This window comes from Larus michahellis, chromosome 6 (genome assembly GCF_964199755.1).
Source record: "Larus michahellis chromosome 6, bLarMic1.1, whole genome shotgun sequence".
NCBI classification, from domain to species: Eukaryota; Metazoa; Chordata; class Aves; order Charadriiformes; family Laridae; genus Larus; species Larus michahellis.
This window is the reverse complement of record NC_133901.1, coordinates 37,385,559-37,399,924: the sequence shown is the minus strand read 5'-3', so window position 1 is coordinate 37,399,924 and position 14,366 is coordinate 37,385,559. Positions and strand designations below refer to the sequence as shown.

The 14,366-nt window shown below is 43.7% G+C and overlaps 1 protein-coding gene across 1 annotated transcript; it reads left to right on the top strand.

Moving 5' to 3' along the window:
• The first annotated feature begins 66 nt into the window (after positions 1–66).
• On the top strand, positions 67–13,998 carry LOC141744390 (nucleolar RNA helicase 2-like). Its single transcript, XM_074590188.1, has 15 exons — positions 67–484; positions 679–954; positions 2,296–2,371; positions 3,413–3,591; positions 4,758–4,875; positions 5,530–5,715; positions 7,082–7,227; positions 7,485–7,634; positions 8,932–9,093; positions 9,640–9,759; positions 10,235–10,308; positions 11,248–11,407; positions 12,215–12,349; positions 13,131–13,175; positions 13,701–13,998. The coding sequence occupies exons 1-15, from the start codon at positions 101–103 to the stop codon at positions 13,893–13,895; spliced, it is 2,406 nt and encodes an 801-aa protein (XP_074446289.1). The 5' UTR covers positions 67–100; the 3' UTR covers positions 13,896–13,998.
• The last annotated feature ends 368 nt before the right edge of the window (positions 13,999–14,366 follow it).

Here is a 14,366-nt window from a genome sequence, read left to right as displayed (position 1 = left end):
ACCGTGCCGGAGGCGGTTCCGGTGCGCGGGGGGAACCGGCGGAAGGGACCGGCCGGGCAGCGCCGGCGGAAGGGGCGGCCCGGGCCGGCGCAGCGGCTGCATGGGCGGCGTGTGGTGCCGGCCGGCGCGCCTCGCCTTCCCCGCGGCCCGGGCGGCGGCGGCAGCGGCCGCCCCGCTCAGCGCTCGGCGGCGGCTGTGCTGGCTGCCCGGCCGGGCGGGCCCGCTGCTGGCGGCGACGGCGGTGGCGGTGCTGCCCCGCCGCTCGGTCCGCCCGCCGGACGCGCCCCACTTCCTGCGCGCCGGGGCGGGGCGCGGCTCCTGGGGTTGCCGCGGCGAGACCAGCAGCAGCAGCAGCGCCGTCGCCCAGCTCGCCGGGGAGCAGCCGTCCGCCATGCCCGCCGCCGTGCCTACCGACAGCCCCGCCGAGCCGCAGGCTCCGGCGGGCGCCGAGTCCCTCCGCCGCGGTCGCCGGCGGAAGGCCAAGGTGGGAGCAGGCGGCCGCGCCACACGTGTCGCCGCGGGGGCGGCCATTTTGTGCGGCCAGGGCCGGCCCGGCCCTGCCGCCGGCTTGAGGGGACCGGGGGGGACGCGCGCGCGGGAGTTCAGGCCTTAAAGTCGAATAACGAGGGGTTACAACGGAGGCGGTTCCTCGGTGTAACCCCCGCTTTCCCTCGGCAGGAGGAGACCCAGGAGAAGAAGGTGAAGCGGCGCAGGAAGGCCGAGGGCGAGCAGGCCCAGCCTGAGGAGAGTGGGCTGGGCGACGGCGACCTTGACCCCCCCCTGCCGAAGAAGACAAAAAAAATCAAGGGGAAGAGCAACGGTCTGGCTGGAGAGAGCGACGGCTCCCAGCATACGGGGAAACCTTCCTCTGCTGCAAGCAATGGCGTGACATCCCTGGTGGGCCAGAGCGTGTCTGGTGAGGCAGCAGCTGGAGAGCAGGACAGCGATGCGGAGGTAGTAACGCTCTGCCCGGGGAGCCCTTGTCTTGCTTAATTAAAGTCCCGCTGGTAACGAGTGGGCTTAGCCGCATGTGCCGTGTGGAGACTTGGCACTTGACGGCTGTGGGAGCGTTAGGCTGCTGCTGTTGTGTGTGATGTTTGCCGCTGTTCCCCGTCGATTCACGGCACCTGGCATCACGCCTGTTTCCGCCTAAGCTGCAGCACGTGCACCAACACGTGGTGGCCATCTCTCCTTGCCGTGCTTTCCCCCTCCAAGCCGTTTGGAGTAGCTTATCCTGCAGGGGAGGAGGCTGGCTAGCTGGAAGCGGTTTCCACGCTGTAGCTTGTCTTCGTGTAGCAGCTTGTTCTGTGTATTGCAGCACAAGGGTTTCTCCCTGCTGCACAGGCGGTTGCCATCCCAGAAGCATGCACCGCTTTGTGCCGCGACAGCGCTTTCTCTGCTGGCAGCCCCTTTGAAGAAGTATTTGGCAGGGTGTCCTGTAAGGGAAGGTCATGGTTATATCCTCATTAATTCCTGCTTCTGGAGTTCTCCCTGTTCAGATTTCACCCTTGGCCTCGCCCATGTGTGCGAGAGGGTCCCACAGCTTGCCTTCCCCTGCGCAGGGCCTTTGTTTAAGGTGAGAATGTGAATCAAGAGAGTGCTTTTTGTACGTTGGGTGTAATGGTGTCATCTCTTGGGTCTTTGAAGTAGAAGCTAAATTGTGAGTTTTAAGTAAGTATCTACTGGTGTCCAAAGTTAAGCAGCTGTGTGGTGTACTGAGTAGCTGTGATTTGTGACACGAAATATGTTTTGCTGTGAAAAACAGTTTTTTAATGATTTCAGTGGAGTCCAGTTAAGATTTGTAACAAGTACTGTCCCCTTTCCTGACTTGCCAAGAATACGTGCATGATGCGGTTGTTCCCTTTTGTTTGCCATGTGTTTTAAAAGATGGTGCAGGTATATCTGAATTAGGGATGGAACAGCAGTAGTCGTGGTTTTGAACAAGTGGTTGCAGGTAACGAGCAGGAAGACCTTTGGCACGAAGTCTTTACTTAAGACTGATGTAAAACCAGGATTCGCTTGTAGGAATTCTGTCACGATGAGCGGTGCAGCCTGTGTCGGTGTGTCTTGTCTTCTAATAGAGGGTGGCTAGATGCAATTTTCCCACTTTATGCTGTGATGATATTTTTGTTTGTCAGGTACTTGCATCACAAGAGTTTTCTTTAAACAGAAAGGAGGTAGCTGGTAAAACTGTGGTAGTAAAGTAAATGCACAGCTTTTCTTGTGTGCCTAGGTAGGGTATGTTATTTGCCCATCTCTTAGAGCTAATAACGTTTTTTTCTTTTATCCTGTTAGGAGCTGACAGAAGAAGTAAAAGAAGGCGCCTTCTCCAATTTTCCTCTCTCACAAAACACCATCAATCTTCTCAACGGTTAGTTAACGTAAAAGAAATGTCTGTAAATGTTTGTCCAGAATTGCGCTGTTACCTGTATAAGTGGAGATGGAAGCCAAGGGAAATAGTCCTAAATTGTCTTACATTTATTCTGGGGTAAGACTATGCGTGTGAGCAGTCACTGTAGATTGAAAGAATCTACTGTTGTTAGTAGGAACGAAGTTTCTGTTTTATTCAATTTCAGATGCCTTAAGGTGAGTTTATTCTTCCGTGGTGTGGTTATTCCTAGATACACGTTCTAGAGACACAGTTTCTCCTCTTGTCAGCATCATTCTACTTACTGTGTATCTTTACTTCAGTTCCCATATCTGTTTACAGTATCACTTCTTAAATAAGCACAATGGTGTTTTGTATGTGAAGACTATTTGGCTCCTGTGAACAGATTGTCTATGATTATTATCATTCTTTTGGGCATTTTCATATCTTTTCTTGAGATATGTTTGTTAGAGAAGTCATCACTGTAGAGTTCTTGTCCTCTGTGTTGGGAAGCTGTGTGATTCTTGTTCCTCAGACAAAATTCTTGTTCCTTTATGTTTTCCTTGCTTGGAAGTTTCTCTTGGATGGATTGTTTCACTTCCACTGTGCAAAATCTCTCTGAAGTTTTAGAATGTTTTGAAACAAACGCCCTCACCTCTTCCCCACCTTTAAAACCGAGCTACCACAAAATCTTGACCTGTATCAGAAAAAACATGTTGGATTTTTTTTTTCTTTTTTTTGCCTTCCTCTCCTGTTGTCTTATGCCAAACATCACAAAGTAGGCTATATTCCATTATGGACACTCAGCTATGTTTTGGGGGAATATCCTTTGATATAGAGTAGGAGTAAAACCAAAGATATGTGGTTTTCTTATAAGTTGCATCTCCTGTTAGAGATGCAATCTCTCTAGAGAAATCCTGTAGAGGATTTGACATGATGTGCCCTCTGTATTCCGCCTAGTTATAATGAGGGCTTCTAAATTGTTTGTTCAGATTGCAGTAGAGTCCGCACCTTTTAACGAAACCTCTCTGGATTATCTTCCAGCTCGAGGTGTAAAATACCTGTTCCCTGTGCAAGTGAAGACTTTTCAACCCATATATGATGGCAAAGACCTAATTGCTCAAGCTCGAACAGGAACCGGGAAAACCTATTCTTTTGTTCTTCCACTGATTGAAAAACTTCAGAGTGTCTCGCAAGATGGGAGAAGAGGCCGTGCGCCAAAGGTAACTTACCACTTAAGGGTTAACACCAAACCTTTAGAATATGGCAGTTTTCAAAAGTGATTTTTGTAATCGCTTTGGGGACTTCTCTTTGGGACTGCTTTCTCCTTTATTGGTGTTTGTAATGCCGAACGCTTTCCTCAGATCAGGCGCTACACTGTGACAGAGATTTTGCAGCATCACCGTGGTAACAGATTTCACGCTTAGGGTTCCTTGTGACTGTGTTTGGGAGAATGGTTGGGCACGACAGTAGTAGCTGGTGGACTTCCAGCCTGCTATCCTCAGGAAGATAGCATGTGGCTTTGGGATTGAATCTCCTGCCTCTTCTCAGGTAGTGGTTGGGTCATCTGGGCTTGTCTCTGTTCACTGAGGTTGTTTCTCACTGTTAATTCCATGGTGGTAACTGAAGGCTTTTGGTGGGTTCTCCCCCCACCCCACCCCTCGTGTCTGGAGACTCAACTTAATGGATGCAAGCGGCGTTTACATTTCTACTTAAGCATGAGGTGGAATTGGTATCCAGATTTGTGTGATCAGATATCATATTCCCATGCAAATGAACTGTATATATTTATCATTAGACTGATAAACAGTTACAGTCTGCAGATTTGTTGCCTACTTCATCGTTCTATTTTATTAACTTTTAAGGCAATGTAAGTTTTAAAATCTTATTGTCTGAAAGATTTCTAGAGAAGAGTTCAGCTCTTTGTTTTATCATTTAATCCTTAAAGAAAACATAGTGGGGAAGGATAGATACTGGAGGAAGGCAGGTAGGTGGAGAAGGAGGATATATGGCTAGAGTGCATCACATAGTTTGTTTAGTGACTCCAGATTGTTTAGTGACTGTTCTAGCCTTTGATGCTGAATTCTTCATTGTCCTTGGTGATGTTACTGAAGTGTCTATTTTACCTGGCATTAATTTAAGAAAAAAAAATACTGCTGTTCTACATCTCGGTTGTCTTGTAATGCTTTGCCTTGTTTCCACTTGCTGGCTATGAGGCTGTGTTGTGCAGGTTCCAGGCAGCAGGAAACATTGCTGGGATGGTGGGGACCTCTGCAGGAAGTGTGGAATAAGAATGGGAGTACAAGCTGTTTAATGTGAAGTAAACCCTTCTCTCCTAGCACCCTCTCCAGAGTGCAGCTGCATTTTTGTCTCTTTTCACTCACTCCAGGTGCTGGTTCTTGTTCCAACCAGGGAACTGGCCACTCAGGTAGCCAAAGACTTCAAGAATCTCACCAAGAAACTGTCAGTGGCTTGTTTTTATGGAGGAACACCGTACAAAGAACAGCGTAAGTAAATGCTAAGGAATTACTACTGGACTGGAGCTGACTTTCCCCAAATGCATTCCATGAATAAAACTGGCTTGTTTCACTTCAGTGAGGAACCATGACATTGCTTTCAAAGGACACACACAGCCTGGGTTGATTTATTTTAGTTCAAATAAATCTTTATTTAAAACAACAGGTGTAGGTATGCAAAGCGACTAGTCCTTTTAGTTTCTTCTTTATTCTGTGTTTGTGTGGTTTTTGTGTGGACATATACTGGGACTAGATGATTGAGGAAAAGTGAGAACTGTGTATGTGTGTGTGGCTCTGTCTGTCTCCAGAGGTAGTTGTGAAAAAGAATTTAGCTGATAAATCAGCATTTTTCTGTAATAAAGCTCTGTAGATTTCTAATGCCAGCTGATTGCTGCTTGGAAATTGGCGTATCTTACTGTAGCTTTGCTTGTGGTTTAGCTGTTATTCCTGACAGAGCAACTTGAACCGCCATTAAGCTTACTTTTTGTTACCTGGACTGAACGTAGTGCTTTATTCAGAGATTAAAGTGAAGGGCAGTAGCTTTTTGGTTCTAAAATGAGAAGTGTTGCTGTCTACTGGTAACTTTTTACCTTGTTGTCTCTTAGCATTCTGACATTGTCCTTGTTTTTCTGTCTTTTCCTCCAGTTGATCTCCTTAAAAGTGGCATTGATATTCTAGTGGGAACACCTGGACGGATCAAAGACCACATTCAGAATAACAAGCTGGAACTTTCCAGCGTGAAGCATGTTGTTTTGGATGAAGTTGATCACATGTTAGACATGGGCTTTGCTGAACAAGTGGAAGAAATCTTAGGATTTGCTTATAAAAAAGGTAAATTCCATCATCAGGAGAGGAATAGGGGACAGCGCATAAAACGCAATTATACTAGTTTGAAAACTGCTGGTGCACCCCCCAACTTGAATCCTTTGTGCAATGCTAGTATCGGACCTCAGAGAAAAGGGTAAGGTAGAACTGGAGAAGGTTCAAAGCAAGGTGACAGATGTCTGAAGAGCTGGAATGGCATCTCTGGAAGGAGGTGGGGGGGAAAAAAAAGACAAAAAAGCAACAAACACAACCCAGCTCCCTAAGCCCTAGTGTTCTTTATCCTGAGAGAGATGACTGAGCATAGGGTTAGGGCTAGGGCATGTATGTACGCTCATCATCACACAAAGTTGACAACTAGGGTATATTTGCGCTTTTCTGATGTAGTAGGTGTTCACCAAAGCCATCAGGTAGCAGGTACGGAGCAGGAGGAAGTTATTTTAATAGTGTGACAATCCTTGCCACGTTGTGCTGTTGCCAAAAGTTTTGAAAAGTAACGTGATGGATTACTGGAGGTGGAAGTACCAAAGATTACTAAAAGCAAGGTTATTACTTCTGGCTCTAGAAGCAACAAAAAGCTGGTTGCTGGCAGAGTTTGTTCACGTTTGTTAACTATACTTGACAACTGTTGGAGAGTACGTAAGCTTCATCGATCTCAGGTTTGTCCAAGTACAGCCACTGTCATTTTTACTTGACTGTTACATTTTCCCCATTTCTGCACAGTTGGTCTTTGTCCTAACAGCCAAAAAGTACAGTTCGTCTTTTAAAAAAAGGAAATCTATGTAAGTTTTGGAAGAGTTGTCATAATTATTCAATCTTGAAAGTTTTCTTCGTACCTGGAAAGCAAATTGTAGGGAATAATAAGAATTCTTTTGCAATGTGTTTTTCTTTGTGGCTGATCCTGCTGAGCTATGAAGGAAGGTTAAACTTTTTCGAGATACTATTTATTAAACTGTTCTTACCTGGAGTAATTTATTTTGTTATTTAATTCTTCCCCTGGGGTCTGCAGAGTGTCCTTTTTATCCTGCCTTTTTCCTTTGCATATAGCCGTACTATTCACATCCAGTTAGTATTGGAAAACCAAGGAAGGAGGGACTGAGATGAGTTCTTTCAGGTATGTGGGAGGATTTCAGTCACAGTCTAAACCATTTTTAGCAGATGATCTAGAAATGCGTCTTGCATTTCTTCTTGCACAGGGTGAAGGATTTAGTTTGGTCCAGTTAAAATTACTGTAATTTTGCCTGTGGTATTAAAAATGTTTTAATTGCTCATAAGTTTTGTTCTTGTTGACTTACTGCACATATAACCTCTCAATTTGAGGGCAGCTCTGTTGCTTTTGTGATGATTGACTGAAATCAGTGGCCCTTCCTCCCAGGTTCTGAGAACAACCCCCAGACACTGCTGTTTTCTGCAACTTGTCCACGATGGGTATACGATGTAGCAAAAAAATACATGAAAGATGAATACGAGCAGATTGACCTGATTGGAAAGAAGACTCAAAGGACTGCCACGACTGTGGAAGTGAGTGATTCTGCTGCAGAGCAGTGCATGTCCTGAGAGCATGTGGCCTGGATGAAGGGGGTTGTGCATTGATGTTATGAATGGGGGCGTGGAATGACTTTTCACATGATTGACACATAATTTTTTTAAGCAGAGCTTTCATATGGGGACAGTAGTTTGCAAACTTAAAAAAAAAATAAAATTCTGTGTTCATTTTGTCTGTCCTAAGTGTGTCTTACATTTAATATAGATGCTTATCATGTTTCTTTCCCAAACAGCATTTGGCCATACAGTGTCGCTCATCTCAGAGAGCAGGAGTTCTTGGGGATATCATTCAAGTCTACAGTGGCAGCCATGGGCGGACCATTGTCTTTTGTGAGACCAAGAAGGAAGCAAATGAGCTGGCTATGAATGCTTCGCTCAAACAGGTACTGGCGTCTGAACAGAAAAGCAGCGGTCGTGGATATTCGGGGGATGGAGGTAGCAACTGTGTGGATGAAGTTGTTTCTGTGGATTGTTTTAAAACTTGAAGCTGTTTCTAAAAGTAGAGCTTTACAGTTAAAATACCCTCTTGGCTGTGATTATGAATTTATTCCTTTGGCTTTAAAATCGTACAGGACAGGATCAATGGAAAATACGCAGCTTATGCTGAATAATCAGGAGATAGTAGTAATGGTAATAAACAAGAGGTAGTGTAGTGCACGTATTCCATCTCATGTTAGTGTGCTTTTTGGATTCCCATCTCTTAATAGCATTTGTTCTTTGAACAGTCAGTATTCAGGAAAATTGAACTAATACGGTAGAATGGAATGTCTTGTTGCCCTTGGAAGGTCATTTAGTAGTTTGTTCAGAACTCAGGTGATACATTAAGCAGGTTTTCTATGCTTGCTTGGATTATTACCAGCCTTTTGAGCATGGGGAAAGGTGCTGTTTGGGTTTGTTTGGTTTTTTTTTTTTTTTTTTCAGAGAAAATCCTGTTTGATACTAAATACTAATTTACGGAGAAAGAGCAGTGGTGGGAGTACATGGTTTGCCCAGTATTTGATAAATGCCATATACCATCCACATTAAAATCTTGCAGCAACAGTTTTTGTCTGTTGGCCCTGCTGCCTTCCCAGTAAATCCAATGACTTGGTTCTTGTGTCAGTATGCGACACATTTTTCTCTTATGCTAGTAAGTTCCGCTTTAGCATGTTACTTGTTTGAATTCTGAGCTTGTGACTCTCCCCTTTCTCCTTGTCAAAGACTTGATCTATTTTTTTGTCCCATGAAAAGTGGAGGTTGTTCAGATCACCTGTAGGGTTTGGGAATTACCTGAAAACCCCACTTCAGCTTCTGTGGGTTTTGGGATGACTTCCCAGGGAAGGGGGAAGGCAGCAAAGTCTCGTCAGCTCTTGACAAGCATTGCTTAAGTAAATTTGCTTCCATTTGTTCCAGTGGAAGTCAAAGCTGAAGGTGGGCCCTTTTGCCATGGCAAAATGGTGCAGTTTGCTGTTGCTATGCTACAAATAATAACATTATGGTAAAACTACTGCTTATGGGTATTATTGTCTCAGAGAAGGATCAAACCACAGAGTAGGATGCTTTATATTCCTTTCATATCAGCTGTGTAACTATTTTCTGTTGCTCTGCAAAATACTTTGTGTTTTCTAATTAAATGTCTTTAGATACTGCAGCCTAGACTCCCCTGTTAAATGACATGTTAATGGTTTCTTTCACTAATAGGATGCCCAGTCATTGCATGGTGACATTCCACAGAAACAGAGAGAAATTACATTAAAAGGCTTTAGAAATGGTGTCTTTGAAGTTCTGATCGCAACAAATGTAGCTGCCCGTGGTTTGGATATTCCTGAGGTTGACCTTGTTATACAGTGTTCACCACCAAAAGTAAGTCAATCAGGGAAACTAAAATTGTATTTTATTTTTTTTTGTGACAGAACAGTGGGTTATTTCTCTGTTTCACCAGAATTATGTTCCGATTCACAAATGAAGTGGATTTTTTGTAAATGCAGGCCTAGAATTTCCTAGTTAAGCTTTTGTATTTTGAGCTTTGGTTGAAGTGATGGGTTTTGGTTACTCTGGAAAGTCATAAGATAGCTTTTGACATTGTTTCAGCATTTCTGAATCCCTTCTGAACATTGTTGAGTTTCATTACAATTCTAAAATACTCCTGCTGCCTTTTTCTTCTTTGGAAACTCGAGTGGAGCTTTTTGTTTTAAAAACCTTATGTTGATAGTGTGTGTTAAACCTGAGGCAGCATACGTGGGGCAGGGTGATTTGTGTGTAGTTACAAGTTTGGGTATAGAAACATAATGTATCACTTCTTAGGCTTCTGAATTAGAATTTAGCTTGCATTTTCGCTCTCCTACAATGTATAAATGTCAACAGTTTAAATGACGTAAGGTTTTCTCATCTTAATCTGAATTTCTGAAGGATGTTGATTCCTACATCCATCGTTCTGGACGTACGGGTCGAGCTGGCCGGACTGGGATCTGCATTTGTTTATTTCAGAGACGAGAAGAAGATCTTCTGAAACAAGTTGAGCACAAAGCGGTGAGTTGTACCCGAGACCTCTGCTTAATGAAATTACTCAGCTCCTAAAAAGACTCTGCCTCTCTTAGACTTTGTAACCATGAGTCCAGTATGGGACTCTTGTCTCATAGTCCAGTAGGTCTAAAATGTTTATATATTTGATAAGCGTTTATAAATGGTTTTGTATCAACCTGTTCTAATGTCTCATGAGTTTCCCTGTGTTGGCAGTACCGTTGCTGTCAGTAGGCAGACATGAAGGAGACCATGCCTTTTGTTACAATCTGGATGTAAATTGGTGTAAAGTAGCTCCAGATTAACAAAGACAGGAACTTAAAGAAAAGCTTAATTCTAGCTTTAGAAGTCATTTAAATTGAGTGAAGACTGTGTTGAGGTTCTAAACCGGAAGTGACTAGAGGTCTCAGTAATGTGACTTAGGCAGGGGTGAGTTGGAGAGTGCTGAAAACACCTTTGACTGTGATTTTTTTCTTGATTTCAGGGGATTACATTTAAGCGTATAGGTGTTCCCTCTGCTACAGATGTAATTAAAGCTTCAAGTAACGATGCCAAAAAGTAAGTTTATTTGCCTGTTCTTAAAAGATGTCTAGAGATCTTACCAAGAACAATGCCGTTAATGCAAAGCTGGAAGGGATCAGACCTGTATGTGAGAATGTCTTTGCCTATGTCGTAAAAGTCAGCTGGTTTGCATGTAGACACTGACTTGTTTTCATAAGCTAGTATCAATAAACCTCTGTGTGCTTGAACATAGATCTTTTCATAGAACATAATTGTCTTGCGAAAAATAACCTTTGTTTATATCATCAGAAATCAACAGCAGAACAGGCAATTACTGTCATGCAGGGAAACTGATTTTTTAGCTTGGAGATTATTATAATTAGTGAGGATTTGACCAGTGTAAAGGAGATCATGGGCATGGTGTTGGGTTCACTGCATACTGAAAAATGGTGGGAAGTGCTGGTGTACCAAAAAAAGCGTTAGAGAAGTAGCTGTTCTCAGTTTTCCAGCTTGTTTTCACTGCCTCTCCCAGAAATAACCAATTTAATCAGCTTACACTGAGCGCAGGAAGTGTCTTGCCCCAGCCCAGCAGTGGCATTGTAGTGGTTTGTTTCTCTTCCATGTAAAATAGAAGCAAGGGATTCTTGGGTTTGCTGGAGACACTTTCTTGTGGATTCTCGGGTATAGCCTTAAGAATGCTGATATTTTAGAGCCTTCCCTTGATGTTTTAATCAATGCTGTCAAGCATGCAACATTGTGCACCCTCAGTTTTGAACACATCTTTCAAGAGGCTTGGCTTAATGAACAGAGGTGGTGGATATTCAGCATCCTGAAGGTGTTAAGTTAAATGAGTGGTAGTGAAGCATGAGCGTGATAGCCAAGGCTCATAGAGATGATTTGTTAATCTTGAAAGCTATCTGAAATCTATGTCTTAAACATGACTGCACTTCACACTGGCCTTTGCTGATCTCTTAAACTTTTGTTGTCACCATGTAGGTTGTTGGAGGCCATTCCTCCTTCCGCAGTAGACTACTTCAGAAAATCTGCTCAAGAGCTCATAGACGAAAAAGGGGCGGTTGCTGCCCTGGCTGCGGCTCTAGCCCATATTTCTGGGGCATCTTACATACAACAGCGCTCCTTACTCAACTCAAGTGCGGTAAATAACGTTATACCTGTGTTAACAAGAGTGGATAAATTAATTGCTTGCGTTCAGTCCAAGTGTGGTGTCTTATTCTCAGTTTTTTCAGTAGGGTTTCTGAATAGCTTTATCCCCAGCTTCAGGTCTGTTGCTTGTTCCTTAACTGAAATCAGCTCTTACTGGCACTCTGCAGGAAGCCAGAGAAACTTGAAATCAGTAAATTTTCTTGTAATGAGAGTTAAAAGAATTTCTCCAGCGATCTAAGTGACAGAAGACTGTGATGCTCTAAGAGAGTTTAACTAATGACATTTTACAATTTAATAGGCTGGTTTGTGCTATTGCAGTTTTCTCTTCCCGGGAAGCTTTTACGTTTCTGTAATATTTCAAGTAAGTCTAGCATGTGATTACCTGGTTTCAAACAGATCTTGACAGAAGAAAAGTACAACCTTTCCTTTTTCTGATGCATTCAGGGAGAACTTGGCCCAGTTTGTTGCATGGTAACACAATTTTGGAAATAGCGTGTGGCTGGACTCTGCTTCTTGTATCAGTTTGGGGTTTTTTTTACCCGTTTTCTAACGGGACTCTGTGTCTGTTTCTGGCTGAAATACAGAAATGGTATTTGCCTTTATATCAATGGGCAATCCTAGGTTAAATGCATGCCTTCAGCTTCTGAGGAAGTTTTTTGTTGCTTCACTTCTGGTTAGCTGATTTCTTAGGATTAAATACTACAATAGCAAGTTATTGCATAAGTTATTAGTTAGTAAGTTACAGGCTGTCCAACCAAGTTTAGTCTTGTAAACGTTTTTCTGTGTTTGTTTCCTGAAGGGCTTTGTGACCATGGTGTTAAAGTGTTCAATAGAAATGCGTACCATGAGCTACGCCTGGAGAGGACTAAAAGAGCAGCTTGGTGAGGAAGTAGATGCGAAAGTATCCGCAATGCGTTTTCTCAAGGGGAAGACGGTAAGAAGGCCCAGCCTTGGGGAAGGAGGGTGTGTGTACACATATGGCCATTTTTTGCAGTGATTGAGACAGGAGTTCTTAAGTACCAGTATAGAAGTGTTGATATCTCACTCTATCCCTACTCAGTCTCGTTTCTCAGAAAATGGTAAGCTATCATGAGGCCCCCTTAAACGGCTGTTTAGGTATACGCTACATAAAAAAAAAAAAAAAAAAAAGGCATTGAAGTGAGTTGCATGTTTTAAAAGACACTTATTTGAGTGGAGACGTTGTTCCTAAATGATAATGCAGGAATTCTCTCCTAAAAAAGAGAGCATCAGAGACACATATTGTGACCTCTCTTTTTTTCATTGTAAACTTACGCTAACGTTGCGTTGAAAAGGCAGCTGTAGAGTAGGGCAGGCGACTGCCAGACCTGAGCAGTTCAGCATTCACCTGATTGTCAGCCTGGTTCCTGACGTGTCTGACACTCGTCTCCTGTGCAAGTGTGTTCTCAGAGAGCTTGTGGTGCCAGATGATGCCTGTATTGCTGTTAAATGGACAGGCTGATTGCAGGCAATGCTGCTGTCAGCACAGAACATTTGAATCTGCATTTTGTTTTGAGTTTTTGTGTTTTAACTGCGTTTTTCGTTCAGTTTATAAAAAAAACTTGCCCCAAAAGATCATGCTTTCCGACATTTCTGGTTTCTACACTTGGCATGTACGAGCAGTTGCAGTTGTTGCCTGTCTGGAATTGTGTGTCTGTGATCTTGGATATATCTTTTTTTTTTTTTTCCTGATATAGGGGGTGTGCTTTGATATCCCTGTTGATGAACTGAGTAACATACAGGTACGTTTTTGTAGCCAGAATTGGCTTTGGAACCTGGTGATTTGAAATTTGGTGATTGCTGTATATAGGATTGAATATAGGGTGGTTTGGGAGGATAAGGTTTGTGTTTTAATAAGGACATTGTATAGACAACATAGTCGTTAGGAAGAGCGCAGCACAGTCAATAGAAAATAACCTTGTCATGCCTCTGTCTCATTTCAGTTCTCATTGTATTACCTGATTTTATTAAACAAAATCCTCTGTTCTTTGGGTACTCTGCGTTTTGACCTCTTCAGTGTATTTGAGAGTTAACCAGTTTTTCTGTTGACTTCGGTCCCTCTTGTCCCTTTGTGACCATTTATCCTTTGTCACAGGACTATGAGTTGTCTCCCAAGAGGGATCTGCTGACCTATTTCAGTGCGGGTGGGATTTGTCTGGAAATGCCTTTGCATTCAGCTTTGCATTCAGTGTTGCTTTTAAATGATATAGGGTACCTTGGGCACCCCTGCGGGCACGTAAAGTCTCGTTACATTGGTCTTGTTTCAGGAACAGTGGAGGGACACCAGGCGATGGCAACTGTCGGTGGCAAAGGAATTGCCTGAGCTGGAAGAATACCCACAGGAGGCAGGACGAGGGTTCTCCAGGTTCGGAAATGGCAGGCAAGGTGATGGCGGCTTCAAGAGAAACAGCTGGTTTAAGAATGGAAACAGGGGACATGATTTTAACAAGTCACTTGATTAGCTTCTGGGACAGCTATGGGACTGAGCTGATTTTTATGAAAAAGTAAAAGCCTGTTAGATATTCCTCTTTGTCTTTATTTCATGATAAAGCAGCCTGTCTTTGAGGATTGCTGAAATAACTGGGGTTTTTGGAAGATTTTTCTTTTTGCCCGGCAAACCAGCTGCTGCCATTTTCCTGCCATTAAACCAAACACCACGTACACCTCGAGGAGCGAGTGTTTCACTGGAAACTCGGCGCTGTGGGGGAACAACGCTCTTCCAAACACGGACAGTTACTGCATCTTGCCTGTTCAGTAACCCTTGCATTAAAAAATCTGGTTCTAAAAAAATTTTTTTCTCAGAAAAAATTGAGATTGACACCACCCCCCCCTCCCTTGGGAGTATCCCAAGGGCTCTTGGGGCGCTTCCGCTTGCCTGTCGCCGTCTGCTGATGCCGAACGCTTGGCACCGTTTGCCCTCAGCCCCCTTCACG

Coding starts and splice junctions, on each gene's coding strand:
- LOC141744390 (XM_074590188.1), top strand. CDS start 101: ATGGGCGGCGTGTGGTGCCGGCCGGCGCGCCTCGCCTTCCCCGCGGCC. Junction 5,716..7,081: donor AGGATTTGCTTATAAAAAAG/GTAAATTCCATC, acceptor CCTTCCTCCCAG/GTTCTGAGAACAACCCCCAG. Junction 9,094..9,639: donor TACAGTGTTCACCACCAAAA/GTAAGTCAATCA, acceptor GAATTTCTGAAG/GATGTTGATTCCTACATCCA.